Here is a 13785-nt window from a genome sequence, read left to right on the forward strand (position 1 = left end):
TTTTCTACACTTTTTCTACGCATATGTTTGTGTCATCAAAATGCATATAAGGCCTTTGGTCTGATCATCAGATGAAAACGCCTCCTCGCTTGTCTAAAGTGTTAGAGGCAGTTTTCACAGTGGAGGTGGTGCTTTAACGGCAACAATTACCAACGGCAGTGGTGGCAATATTTAAGTTTTTGACCAAAAGCAAGTTATTACATGTTACTGATTAAATGTAACCTTAAACGCACAACCCCCCCGTACACCTTAATGTATTCATTGTGAGCCGATGAACCAATAGCAGAAGGGATTCGGGATGGCAATACTGATCACATGACCCCTCTCCTCCAGACTGCATGCAGTTTGGTATTAAAATGTTTTCAGTAGCCCCAACCATTGTGTTCTTATACATTTGAGATGACAGACAGACGTTGAGACATTTTGGCAAATTATAACTTTGTATAAATAGCGAGGACTGACGGCGCTCGGCGGCCAGCAGCCTTCCTGTTGTTATTTTTCAGAGTGTATTTAAAACGTGCAGAGCTACTGTAGGCAGAGCAAGCTAGCTTTAGCTTACGTTAGTCAGGTCGGACGGGGACGAGGCCCAAGCCGGACGGGAACACGGGTGAGCCATGGCTAACATCGCAGTTCAGAGGATAAAACGGGAATTCAAGGAAGTGCTTAAAAGTGAAGAGGTGGGTTGTCATGTTTGCCACTCGAAGCTGTTTCTTTAATTTTTTTCCTTTCCTCTTTCCGTGACTGCGGGGGCTGAATGAGAGTGACGCGTCGCTGGCTCAGCTGTCAGATTGCTAATCACCGAACTGCTAGCTTGAGCTAACAGCCTCGCCGATAGCTGTTAATATACCACAGCATGGAAGATAAAGCCAAGAAATTCACTTTTTGCTCCAATTTGGAAGCACGGCCGCATTAAATCATCCACAACTTCTTGTTGCTAGCACTACTCGGTAGCTTACCATGCCTTCTGTGATGGTAAAGCTAACCGGGATAGCCATAGCAAAGAGTGTTAGGTGGTGTCCGCGTGTTTTATTGAAGGTGTTCTTTGCACATTTACCCTGTACAGGCTTTTCCCTATTCAGATTAGTGTTTATATCAAATATGAATCAGTAGGATTTGCGCAACAAGTTGATCAACTTTGTCTAACGCCTGCGGGGGGTGTTAACTTGTGCTGCATAGTCTGGTTTTGTATTTGGTGACTTAAAACCTTGCGTTCTCCTTTTCTACTTAAGCCATAACGCACATTTGGTCTTCCACCTTTCAGACTAGCAAAAACCAGATAAAGGTGGATCTGGTGGACGAAAACTTCACAGAACTTAAAGGAGAGATAGCAGGGCCACCTGACACGCCATATGAAGGTGAGGAACTCTGGGGACACGCTCCCTGCTCTCGTGACTACACGGCTGCGTAACTTTTGTGATATTGATAATCACTGAGAAAAGGTTGATCCTAAAGCCTGACTAACTCTTTAAATGCTTGAATTGTTCTTTATGATTTTCCCTTAATTTCTTCCAGGGGGTAGATATCAACTAGAAATTAAAATCCCAGAGACGTATCCATTCAATCCACCCAAGGTAGGGCTCAATGTCTCCTCCTTCTTATTAATGAAAGAATGAAATACTCTTGAAAGTACTTCTGTACAAAGTTCTCATTTACCGTAAGAATCCAGTAATGCTTTTCTTCTGCATTTTTCTCATCTCAGGTTCGGTTTATCACGAAGATCTGGCATCCCAATATCAGCTCAGTCACAGGTGCAATATGTCTGGACATTCTTAAAGACCAGTGGTGAGTAAATGTGTTCCAAGATTCTTGACATTCGCCATCTGTCAGACATCCATTATGAAATATTTTGTGAAATTTTAAGCCAACTACAGGTAGCTTCTAATGCCTACATGATCAGCAATTGAACAATAGCACAAAGCTTTTAGGTGGTAATTTTGGGAAAATGACTAGATATAAATAGGAGTAAATAAAAGATTGTGTAATGCATTTTGTTTGGTCATAATATTTAGGTTTTCTAAGTAAACTCGCAAGTGTCAGAGGCCACGGTGTGGTACTATGAATAGTGGTTGCTTTAAAAACAGCGTGTATGTGGTTTCAGGGCGGCAGCTATGACACTGAGGACGGTTCTCTTGTCATTACAAGCCTTACTGGCAGCCGCAGAACCAGATGACCCACAGGATGCTGTGGTAGCCAATCAGGTGGGTGTGTATTTATGTTTTCACTTCTTTTCCCGCTCGAACATGATGCATCTCTACTAGCAATTGTTACTAAATGTGTATTTACATGTATACCGTACTACAGATGTGCCTTATTGTGACTAACATTACTACAGTATTGCTATAATCTGTCTTATATATATCCAGTATGTTACATTGGAAATGGGAAAAAATGTGGGGTCATTGTGTAACTTTGTAACAATCTGTTTAACTATTTAGCTACTTACTTTGAAGCCTGGTTAATTCTGCAGCCTCTGATCACTTGCAGTGCAGAGTGTATTCAGAATACATCAGAGTTTTGTCCTTAGCCATTTGTGTTAGCTTCACAGTTTGAGGCCCTGGATTGTTCCCTCAAATGGCTATAGACAGTTTGATGTTTTCTTACTGTTCAGTGGTATACCAATACTGCATGTAGGGTTAGTTTCTTTTTTGTTTGTCGCAGTAAATAAAGTTTGTTACCAAAAACAGATTATTATATAACATGATCATTTTTGGAATATAGTCAAAATTTTAAGTAAAAATGAAATTCTTTCTCCAGAAAAGAGTCAAAATGTGGAGATTTTGTTTATGTGCTAAAAGAAAATAATTTTGTAACTAAAACCAATTCTGTAATATGATTTCACTAACTCTCTAATCCACCTTGTACAGGGTATAGCAGCCATGCTCTAATCTCCACATTTAGACTTTTTCTCAAAATAGTATTTTCTTAATGTGGCCCTAATACTCTGTAATTTACTGAGGTTTTTTAGAGAAAAAGGCATCCAAAGCCTTTGCACTTTACATTATTTTGGCTTTGTATCAAATACATTCATTCTTCATATACAAGGTAAATGGCAGCCAAACCCTGTAAAACTTGGCAGTTGATCCCTTCAACATTGATCGCAGTTTGTTTTTGTTTTTTTTAAGTGTAGGAAATGCATTATTCTGTGATCCTGTGAGAGGTCGGTGGGCTGTGTCTCGTCTTTTCATTTTAAAAGATTTCATTTTCTAGAAATCCGTGTAGCGATGGCATCCAGCCTATAATTTTTGGAACGTATGTTCCTTCACCAGCTATTCCAATTTTATAGTTAATAGCTTTTCTAGTTAACAAATGTAATCTTACTCTGAGCATATTATTAAACCTACAGTTACTAATCACTTATAAAGTTGATTTATCCTTTGGTGAGCATCATGCACTCCAGTGAAACACAAAGTAATGAAATGAGGTTAAAAAGGAGGAGTGGTATAAATGTGTTTGATATGCATATCACAACAGTGAGTTTTTCTTTTAAATTTACACTAAAACGCGTTTCAAAGTTGATCAGCTCTTATAATACATCAGTTTCAGTGGCAAAGATTAACTTCTGTGATGTACAGTAACGGAAGTATCAGTTCTCTGAAATTGTGTATGACCAAAGAAAACTTCTAAAGTGCATTTGGGTAAAGTGCATATTACCATGTGGGATACGTGACCCGTCATAGCGTGTTAAAAGGATATGAATGCGCTCCCTATATGTATTTTATTCCCCGACCCATCTAACAGCCACGATTGCATCAAAAGGACATTCACCAGATGTGAAGTTTGTGGTCTTGTGTGTGGGTTTTTTTTTTTTTTTTTTTTGTTTTTGGGGTTTTTTTGTATTTTTTTTATTTTATTCATGAGATTAAAATTATGGTAATCCTTGAAAAAAGCACGACATACTGCACTGCTTCGTCATGACTACACTCCTGCCCCCTTCACCTTTGCACTATGGTGCATACTGAAATGCTTCTGTTTTGATAGAGCAGCTTAACCTTCAATTTTGAGGAAGTGGAACTGGCAGAGAAAGAAGTCTAGTAAGTAGAGCTAATGGCAAATGATTATGCTGGTGGCCCTGGGGGGCACAACTTGGTGAATGTCAGTACATACACCTAAGGGACAAGTATCCTGATCATACTTCTGCTACCCTAAATCTGCTTTAGAAACTGAAACTTGAAAGCTAGGGACCTGGCTCTCCTCACCAGCAACAATCCTCTACATGTTAGTTGTTTTCTTGCTGTTTGAGGTAAAAGGCGAAAATGCATTTTTGCAAGTCTTGATAGGGAACCTCTAGAGAGCAAGAGATAAATGTCCCCACCATTGTTGGGTATTATCAAAGTTTCCAATCCCCCAAAAAAAAAAAAAAATTGTATTAACAGGAATCTGCATCTAATGTCTTATTCACTCAGCAGCTTCATTGTTAATAGTTTATAGTGATGGGAAATCTACACTCTAAATTTCAGCTGAATAATGCCTAAACAGCATGGAAACCGAGCGCTTGGCAGAAATGGCTACCTGGCAAAGTACAGCTCTACCACTTCCTCTGGCCCTGTTAGTAATCTGTTGTGTACAAAATGGTACAGAAGATTGTGTTCCACCACCCCCAAAAGATATGTTAATTGTGACCCTGAATACTTAATTTCTCAACACAATGCCAACATTGTGCTTTTTAAATGTTTCAAATCTAGATCATTTTTCTCTTGGCATTGATGACCTATATACAAGTGTTTTTGTTATGGAGGGTGGTGTACATTATTTTAACACAAATGTAAAGCTGTTTTTTTCCCCCATTTGTTTTTACCGCGCAGTACAAGCAGAATCCAGAGATGTTTAAACAGACAGCGAGACTCTGGTCTCACGTCTACGCAGGCGCTCCCGTCTCCAGTCCGGAGTACACACGCAAAATAGACAAACTCTGTGCCATGGGCTTTGAAAAAGTAAGCGTCTCCAAATCTTCTCTCTCCCCTGCTTTGAATTGCGATGTTAAACTCTTGCAGAATAAATCAGCATGTGTGACTGGTTTTGTTTTCCTCCGCAGAATGCAGTAATAGTGGCATTGTCGTCGAAATCCTGGGATGTGGAGACGGCGACAGAGCTGCTGCTCAGTAACTGAGTACTTCTGGCACCTCCTTCATCTTCCACTTAATCACAATCTCTCCCTCATACCACACGCATCCTCTCTCTCTCGAATTCCCACTGTCTGAAGGCGTCTCTTCCCTTAATGTATCCTCTGTTTCAAAGTGGACTCCTCACATCTACACTCGCTCTCTTCTCCAGCCCCGCCTTTATCCCCTCTGTGTTGCATCTCTCATCTGCACTCGTCACCGTCTGCTGTACAACACTCCAATCAGCTGCTCCGTGAGCTCTAATCTCTGGTTTCTTAATTCATTCAACATTCCACTCAGAGCTACAATCAGAAATCCAATCGCACCTCACCACCTTTGAAACAAATGCCAGACTTAAGACCCCACCCACATCCGCCAAACTCCCAGCTATTTCTGGCTCTGTGCAAGAAGCAGCTGACAGCAGCTTATCCTTGCCTATGCAGTGCATTTTACTTTAATTTGTGAAACCCTTGGTGGGAGAGAGTCAAGCCATTTAGGGGAGGGGCTCTTTTGAACCTGGTCCTGATTTAACACTTTTGGGGCTGTTTTTCTGGACGGGGATTAAGCTGAGATTTTGAACTTTGAAATTGGAGACTAGGTCAAAACCTTCTTGCACTGTTTCCAAACCATACCTTAATCCCTTCATTATTCCAAAATAAAAACTTAGTAATGTTGGCGTCATTTCTAACAGCATAGATTGCTAAATAGAGAATTTATAATTTGAGATGTAATATTAGGAATTTTTTTTTTTTTTAATTTCACAATGATACATTACTGCAAGTATCTGTCTAAATCCAATCCTAGACATATTTGTTATATTGTGGGAGTTTTCAGGGCAACAACAGTGCTTTAATTGGACATAAAATTGAGGGGAAAGTCAAAAAATGCAACAAAGTAAATCCAGAACTTGTGCATCAGCTTATTCTGTGCTCTGGAAATCAGTTCATCAAGTGTCACAAAGGTGTTCACACAGTAGCCATATTCATTTTCATGCCATGTTTCACCCTCTTCAGCTGTTGGCAATTGACCCAAAATCCAGGAAATCTTCAGTTACTGTCCTCACAACCTGTTCTTCACTTGGCTTACTTCCTTTCTTCCTTTACCCCCACATTTTTAAAAAAAAATATCATGTTTTATTTGGATATGACTTCTACAGGAATACATTTTGATTCTTGTTTTTAAACGGAGAGAAAATAAACACATTCAGCAGTAACACAACCTGTCACAAGTCTGGATAAAAAAAAAATGGTTCAAAATGATAGAAAAATATTGCGTCAACCTACCTAGGCCAACAGATAAAATGTCAATGATTCATCTGTAAATAAAATATTGAAGTCTGTGTAAATTAATCCACCCTCTGTCCTTTCTGTGTTGCCTCTCTCACACACGCGCATACACTCTCACGCACACTACTTGACAATAATGTGAAGTTCAGTTTTTAATGGATAAACATATATTGAAAAACAGGATTTTTGTTTTCCAATCATTTGTGGCGTTTCGAGCATTTGTTCTTGTTTCGCTTTGTGTGAATTTGAATAAAAACTAGACTGAGCCACTAAAATTGCTATACTAATGTCATATAATAGAAATGTAATCTATAGGGATTTAAGTTCCATACTGAACTTCAATATTCAGTGTTTTGAGCTTTCATATTATAGATTATATTTAAGTCCTTGTTCAAGAAGGCAAATTTTCTGTGCAGTCAGAGCTTCAACAAGCAAAAGATGCAGGGATTCTGATAATATTCAGAGCATCTTTCTCATAGTGCAGATAACAGGTGGCCTGCTTGGTACCATGTTGTGCCATGTTGAACCCATCCAAGAAACCCTGGCAGTAATCTGAGGGCTGTTTCAGCCTGCACATTTGCTCCGAAAAGGCAAGAAAAAAAAAAGCAACCTCTGATATGTATGTTTTGTAATCAAAAGAGGATATTGTAGATTTAACTGTACAGCATTCACTGCATAATAAAGCAGCCTCAGGCAAGTAGCTAAAGCTCATTTTCGATCCTTTCATTAAAAGCTGACGTGTCGCTCGCATCTACCATCTGGAACTCTTCATAACATCCCCTAATCGACCGAGCCGCTCTAATCTGAATACGTGACACAGAAATAGTATGCTTCCTTGCTCAGGTAATGGCACTGAGATAATCATTGTGTTATTAAAATGACACAAAATAAAGTAACTTGCTGCATTATTAAAGTCCCGAAGGCTTCAAAGTGGCTGACTTCATCGCAGCTGCGTCACTTTCTGTCAGCCGCTCTGCAATAGATGATGATTGGTGTGATATTCAGGTGCATTGTTAAATATTTTATCATGGCAAAACTAAAGCGCACAGCTCTTAACATCCTGACGGGGTGTTTCAGTGAGTTAAGAGTAGTGTTTCCACTGTGAGCATGTACTTTCAGCAGAAACTGCAGGGGTTTTTCTGTGGTGTATAAAAGCCCTGTGCTGTGCTTTGTGTGGCTGCCATCTTTCTGGAAAAGGGCCATGTTGCATCAAATTCCAATAAAACATTACCAGTGTGATATATGAAGCTAAAGGAAATCCCTCAGCTGTAAAGTGAAAGGTGACACTTTATTAATTGTGGGGAATAGATGCACACTAACAGCACCCTTAATCACAAGCATTTCAAGAGTGTTATAATAAACATGAATAAACATACATATGTTTCTCTAATTAATAATGAAAAATGTATTGTTATATTTGTATCATAAATAATTGTTTAAATTAAAATGAGTATGCCTTTCCTATTTAAAAGCCTGGGCTTTACAAAACCTGCTACTTCAGGTTCAGTCAGCTGATATGAAATGTTCATTTTTTATGAAGTCGATTCTAGTTGAAAAAACACTACTTCTCACTTTTTCATTATGCCTTTCATTAATTTCAACGTTTTACTGCCAGTCTGTCCCTTGTTTGATTGAATGATAGATTTACAATCCCCTGAATTTCAAATTCCCATCTTTCCTCGTTGACATAATGGCAGCATGTTGCAGGAGCAGACCAGTTCCCCACCTGACTTCACAGGCGAATAGCCCCATGTGTGGCGAGGCGATGATTCGTGGGCATCCTGTTTCTCTTGGTCTGCTGCTGCTATGTGATAGCTGGAGTTTTATTCCGTGTCTCAGTCAGCAGACATGCTGCCTCCCCTGCCAAACATTAGGAGCTGGCCTTACAGCAAAGACAGCCAGAGGAAACAGCTTGCTGCTATCTGCATCTGAGTTCAATTGGGGTTGAACGCTCATCATGTAGATCTCGAGGAATGAAACCAAGACCTGTTAGATTACCTGTCGAGGCCACCTTTAATTTCTTCTTTGGAGTTATTAGTTACCAAGAGGCTTGCTAGCAATGTTCCCAATAATCTTTCTGGTGATGCTGCTTCCCAAAGGTGAGTCAAACTTAAGCCTGTCTTCTTTTGGGAAAAAAAGAGACCTCTCCATTTTGCTTTTAATTAATTAGACTAGATTATATCATTTAACTTATGCTTACATTATTTTTCATAACTGTATAAAGTCACAAATGCTTGCACTATTACCACCTATAATAGTTTAAAATATTTTCTTCATGTGGCCTTAAAATGTATTGTTTTAACAAACAGCAAGAAAAAGGAAACCAATCATTGAGACCCTCATTAAAATCTGTGACTACAAGGAGCTATTTTAGCCTCCTGCATGTTGACAGACCGCTTGTGTCTCCTCGCAGTGATTCACTCTGCTCAGGGTCATTATGCCCAGAAACTCCTGAATGATTTGATGGAGAACTACTCCAGCGCCCTGCGGCCTGTGGACGACACAGACCGAGCCCTCAACGTCACCCTGCAGGTCACCCTCTCTCAAATCAAAGACATGGTGCGTGCTCGCTCATCAGCAAGTCTTGTTTCGTGTGCCACACATTCTGGTTAGAGGCGAGTTATAAATGGAAGAGGTTAATTATGTCCACAACTAAAATTAAACACCTCACTGAGAGTCATAGCATTTCTTTTAAATAGTCTAGCTGCAGAAACTTAAAAATACACTTTCTGTTTAGCTGTTAAGGTGATTCATGCACACAAAAGGGGCAACAGCATCTGATTTATGTATGTTGAATAATATGTGGTAATCATGAGTAGCGTGTTCTGCTTACAGCATTACTGTGCAGTCAATAGTTGGCATAAAATGTATTGGCCAATACATTAGCCACAGTGCAGTAAAACTAATGACATCGATTTAGCAGAAAACATGCAAATGCAAAGAACTGAGTTTTTTTAACTTGACGCTGAGCCCAGCATGAAGGAAAACATGGAGGTGAACAGACCTTTTATTCTGAACGTTGTCCATGACTTCCTATTGTACAAACCGACCGGCTGGTGGCTTACTCGGCCGGGTCAGGTTCCCGTTTGGGTTCGGTGCTGCGTCACTCCACAGTGAATTGCTAATTCACTGTGGAGTGAGTGTGCGTTTGGGCGTGCGTAGTTGAAGACACAAAACCAGCTGCTGAATGTAATGTTTCCATACAGTATCTGGGCATTTGTTGTCGTCACTCTGTCATACTTTGGAAGAAACGGATGCGAGCCAGACAGCAAATGAGTGTGTGTGTGCACCCTGGAGTGTCCTGTTACCAAAGCGGTTATGTGTTCCCCCAACCTCCTTTGCTGTGCTCATCCACCTGATATTGACAGACGGGTCTGGATTTCAGCCATTGTGAAGCTTTGTGTTTGTCCACCTGGTGTTGATGAGCAGTGAACCGAGAAGATCTAGAGGGTTTTTTTCTTACTGTCTGTTGTGTGTAGATATACAGTTATAAGACACAGTAACAGAGGCATGTGCAGAAATTCATAACCTCTTATAGACCTTAAAAGTTTTTAGCAGTTGTGGATTTGACATTAGGAATCTGGTGTTAACTGATACCTTAACCAATCATCAAAAATGAGTTCTTCTAAGCATCTGAGTGAAGATGCTGCGAGAAATTCAAAGTTATCTTTCAAAGGTATCTTTGAAAAAAAGAGGAAGTTTTTAATGTTAGGCTTTGGGTTATATGACAGCAAGATGCACATGCTGCAAAAATATGAAACTAAAATAAGGCCATATCCTGTCAGAGGACAGTAACCATAAACAGGCCTTAAAACTCACCACAAACTACTAAAGGAAAACCAAGCTGTAGCTGGTGTTTTTCACAACTGCCATGACATGACCATCAGTGGCCATGTCATTCTTGCAGATTGCAAGCATGCACTATGTCTCATGGTTTAAAAATATCCCAGAGTTCTAAGCAATGTGTAAATATAATAGAGAATTTTTAGATGAAGACGCTGGCAATAACGCTTCTGCAAGGTGTGATATATGTCAATGAGACAAATACCACAGTTCCTCTTTTTTCTGTCAGTGTCTTATTATTTTCATACAGTATAAATTATAAATTGAAATGATCAGTGCAATAACATTTATTTAGCATTGTGAGCTGCAGGGATCATTGTGTGTGTTTGTGTTTTTGTAATATCTTCACACTTAAAGTAATCAAAAAAATAAATAATTCTTCCAGAGGCACCAAAATGGTTGCATGCTACTTTGTGTTTGCATACATTTGCAGGTCCTTTTTTTGTGACTAGTATGACTGTGACTGTGTAGGATGAAAGGAACCAGGTGCTGATTGCCTACCTGTGGATTAGGCAAACATGGCATGATGCTTACCTGAAGTGGAATAAGGAGGACTATGATGGACTGGATGTGATCCACATCCCTAGCAGCCTGGTGTGGAGGCCTGACCTCGTTCTCTATAATAAGTATGCCCACATAGATTAATTTTCCAGAAACACAGAATGTGGACAAATCTTCTTGCTGCCATTAATGTCTTTTATATTATAATTCAATATAAAGTTTATTCACAATGTTTAAAGACTACTTGTGAGATTATAAATACTAGAAGACACTGAATCTGACCACTGTTTAACCAAATCACACACATGACTTGCTAGTTGGTCTCAACTTGTTTTCCTCCTCTAGAGCTGATGATGATTTCTCTGGGCCCATGGACACCAATGTGAGGCTGCGCTACAATGGGGAGATAACCTGGGATGCTCCTGCCATCACCAAAAGCTCCTGCGTGGTGGACGTCTCCTACTTCCCCTTTGACAGCCAGGAATGTAACCTCACCTTTGGTTCCTGGACTTACAATGGCAACCAGGTCTGGATAAATACTCCCCATACTACCATAACTTGTTTAACACAATGTATATAGAACAGCATGCTGTGGAGGATAAACCCATATTGATTCTGTGTAGCTTACATTTCTTTTCAGGATAGGGGCAATCTGGGTCACCTAAATTTACCAGGCCACCTAAAATGGTTAAATGACACAAGACCCAGCTCTTGCTGTGACTCTGACCTCTGTGTTAGATCAGAGAGTAACTGACATTGACCTTTTTGACATGTAGATCAGGTACACATTGCTCATTGTATTTGTCGTCATACATGTGTGTGTACATACTTTTTACTTGGTAAATGTGTCCCTTCTCTCTATTTCTAGGTAGACATCATTATGGGCATGGACAGTGGTGACCTGTCAGACTTTGTGGAAAATGTTGAGTGGGAGTGCCGTGGAATGCCGGCCACCAAGAATGTCATAATGTATGGTTGTTGCTCTGACCCGTATCCAGACATCACCTATACAGTACTCCTGCAGCGCCGCTCCTCCTTTTACATCTTCAACCTCCTTCTTCCCTGCTTCCTCATCTCCTTCTTGGCCCCTCTGGGCTTCTATCTGCCTGCAGACTCTGGGGAAAAGGTTTCCCTGGGGGTGACAGTTCTTCTAGCTTTAACAGTGTTCCAGCTCATGGTGGCTGAGAGCATGCCACCCTCAGAAAGTGTGCCTCTCATAGGTAAGAAGGTTGTTTGGTTTTTTTTAGAAATATATTTAATAGCTTGTTTTTGTTGCATGGTTTATGTTTCTGTCACTCTATAATTTCAAAAAATATACCAGAAATCGTACAGGCATGCATGGTCCAAAAATGACCTATGATCTAGTGATGCATTGGTATATTTTTAGTTTTCAAATTAAATGTACCCTTAAGAATTTTACTGTTAGAACTTGGGCTATATTTGTCTAATGTAGCATAGCTAAAGGTTACACCTTTAACCTTTAAAAGGGTCACAGGGGCAGACACTGAATGAGAGGCAGGTGTACATGCTGGAGAAGTTGACATTCCATAAGTTACAGGACGAACATGTCCAAATAGTTAAAGCACACCCTATAATCTGACCTGGAGTAGGGAATCTTAAAATGTGAACAAAAAGTATTTGCGCGTCTGCTTTCATATGCATATGAACTTGAGCGACATCCCAATGCTAGTCCATAGGGTTTAATATGATGTCGGGCCACTTGCTAGTACCTACAGTGTCTTAATGGTCGCAGACTTTTCTTCCATCTTTTTTTTGTTCCTTCCTGTTACACAGGGAAGTACTATATTGCCACTATGACAATGGTCACAGCCTCCACATCTCTCACCATCTTCATCATGAACATTCACTTCTGTGGTGTGGAGGCCAAACCAGTTCCACACTGGGCAAAAGTCCTCATCATTGACTACATGTCGAAGATTTGTTTTGTTTATGAAGTGGGTGAGAACTGTGCCTCTGCCTCCTCTTCGTCTTCTCACTCCACCCAGGACGAAGTCCGTCACCAGCAGTTCAACACTCACATTCATTCAAATGGTAAACCCGGGAGGCAAAGTAGCCGAGAGGACCGGCATAGCGACAAGTATCCCAGATCCCAGAGCTCCAAGCTGCAGCAGCATCCAAGAGTTCAGCACCACATCACCAGAGATGAGAGCAGCCACATATCTACTTTTGAACCCGGAAAGTATGAAAGCTCTAATGGTAACATTCCGATAAACGACTACTATAAAGAAGACCATAAGGTCCCGTATTGTTCTGAGGACCAGAAGATTCCCTGCTGCCCTGAGGACAAAAAGCCTCTACCTCAGGGTCCCACTGTAACCTTTGGCCCCTGTGTCTTCTGCACCCATGGCAGTGGCTTCGCTGGTATGGACACTAAGCTAGTGCGCAATGTTGAGTACATAGCAAACTGTTTTAGAGAGCAGAGAGCCACGTGCGCCAAGGGGGCAGAATGGAAAAAGATAGCTAAGGTCATGGACAGATTCTTCATGTGGATATTCTTTATCATGGTTTTCCTCATGAGCATCCTCATCATCGGTAAGGCACCATGACCAAACTGTGGTTCTCCAGATTTTTTTTTTTAATTTGCATATTTATACAGAAGGTCAAATGGGACCATTTTCATTTTTTTATAAACAAATGGGACAATCAAACATACTTGAACTTTGCAGCTTTTCTTTATTAATCATCAAAAACAAATTTCAGCTTTCATTCGCTGGTTTGTCCACATGCATTCAAGCCACTCTGCATTCCTTACCTTTAAAAATATGTTTAACCTATTATGTCTTCAACACATAATGATTTCATGTACTGTACATAGTGATATGAGTTTTTTGTTGTTGATCTAAAACACAACAAAATGAGCCAGATCATGACACATACAGTATGTGCAGGCAATGCCAAATAACGGATCTATTGAAACCACAGTTCATGAATCACTGCTTTCAGTTTACTTCATCTCGTTAATACATTCGATTTTACTACTTTGTCAGCTATACAGTCTATAGCATCTCAATGTGTAGCTCGCTACATCCTCCATC

The 13785-nt window shown here is 40.2% G+C and overlaps 2 protein-coding genes across 2 annotated transcripts; both read left to right on the forward strand.

Annotated features, from left to right (window-relative positions):
• Window positions 1–308: 308 nt before the first annotated feature.
• Window positions 309–6449, forward strand: ube2ka (ubiquitin-conjugating enzyme E2Ka (UBC1 homolog, yeast)). The gene is made up of 7 exons (XM_031744657.2): window positions 309–677; window positions 1262–1355; window positions 1513–1571; window positions 1700–1782; window positions 2099–2198; window positions 4803–4931; window positions 5033–6449. Exons 1-7 carry the CDS (start codon window positions 615–617, stop codon window positions 5105–5107), a joined length of 603 nt encoding a protein of 200 aa, XP_031600517.1. The 5' UTR covers window positions 309–614; the 3' UTR covers window positions 5108–6449.
• Window positions 6450–8767: 2318 nt separating this feature from the next.
• Window positions 8768–13478, forward strand: LOC116324121 (neuronal acetylcholine receptor subunit alpha-9-II). Its single transcript, XM_031744673.2, has 5 exons — window positions 8768–8944; window positions 10700–10854; window positions 11075–11255; window positions 11598–11949; window positions 12524–13478. Exons 1-5 carry the CDS (start codon window positions 8768–8770, stop codon window positions 13294–13296), a joined length of 1638 nt encoding a protein of 545 aa, XP_031600533.1. The 3' UTR covers window positions 13297–13478.
• Window positions 13479–13785: the final 307 nt, after the last annotated feature.

The sequence above is a fragment of the Oreochromis aureus genome, linkage group 2 (assembly GCF_013358895.1).
Source record: "Oreochromis aureus strain Israel breed Guangdong linkage group 2, ZZ_aureus, whole genome shotgun sequence".
Lineage (NCBI taxonomy): Eukaryota > Metazoa > Chordata > Actinopteri > Cichliformes > Cichlidae > Oreochromis > Oreochromis aureus.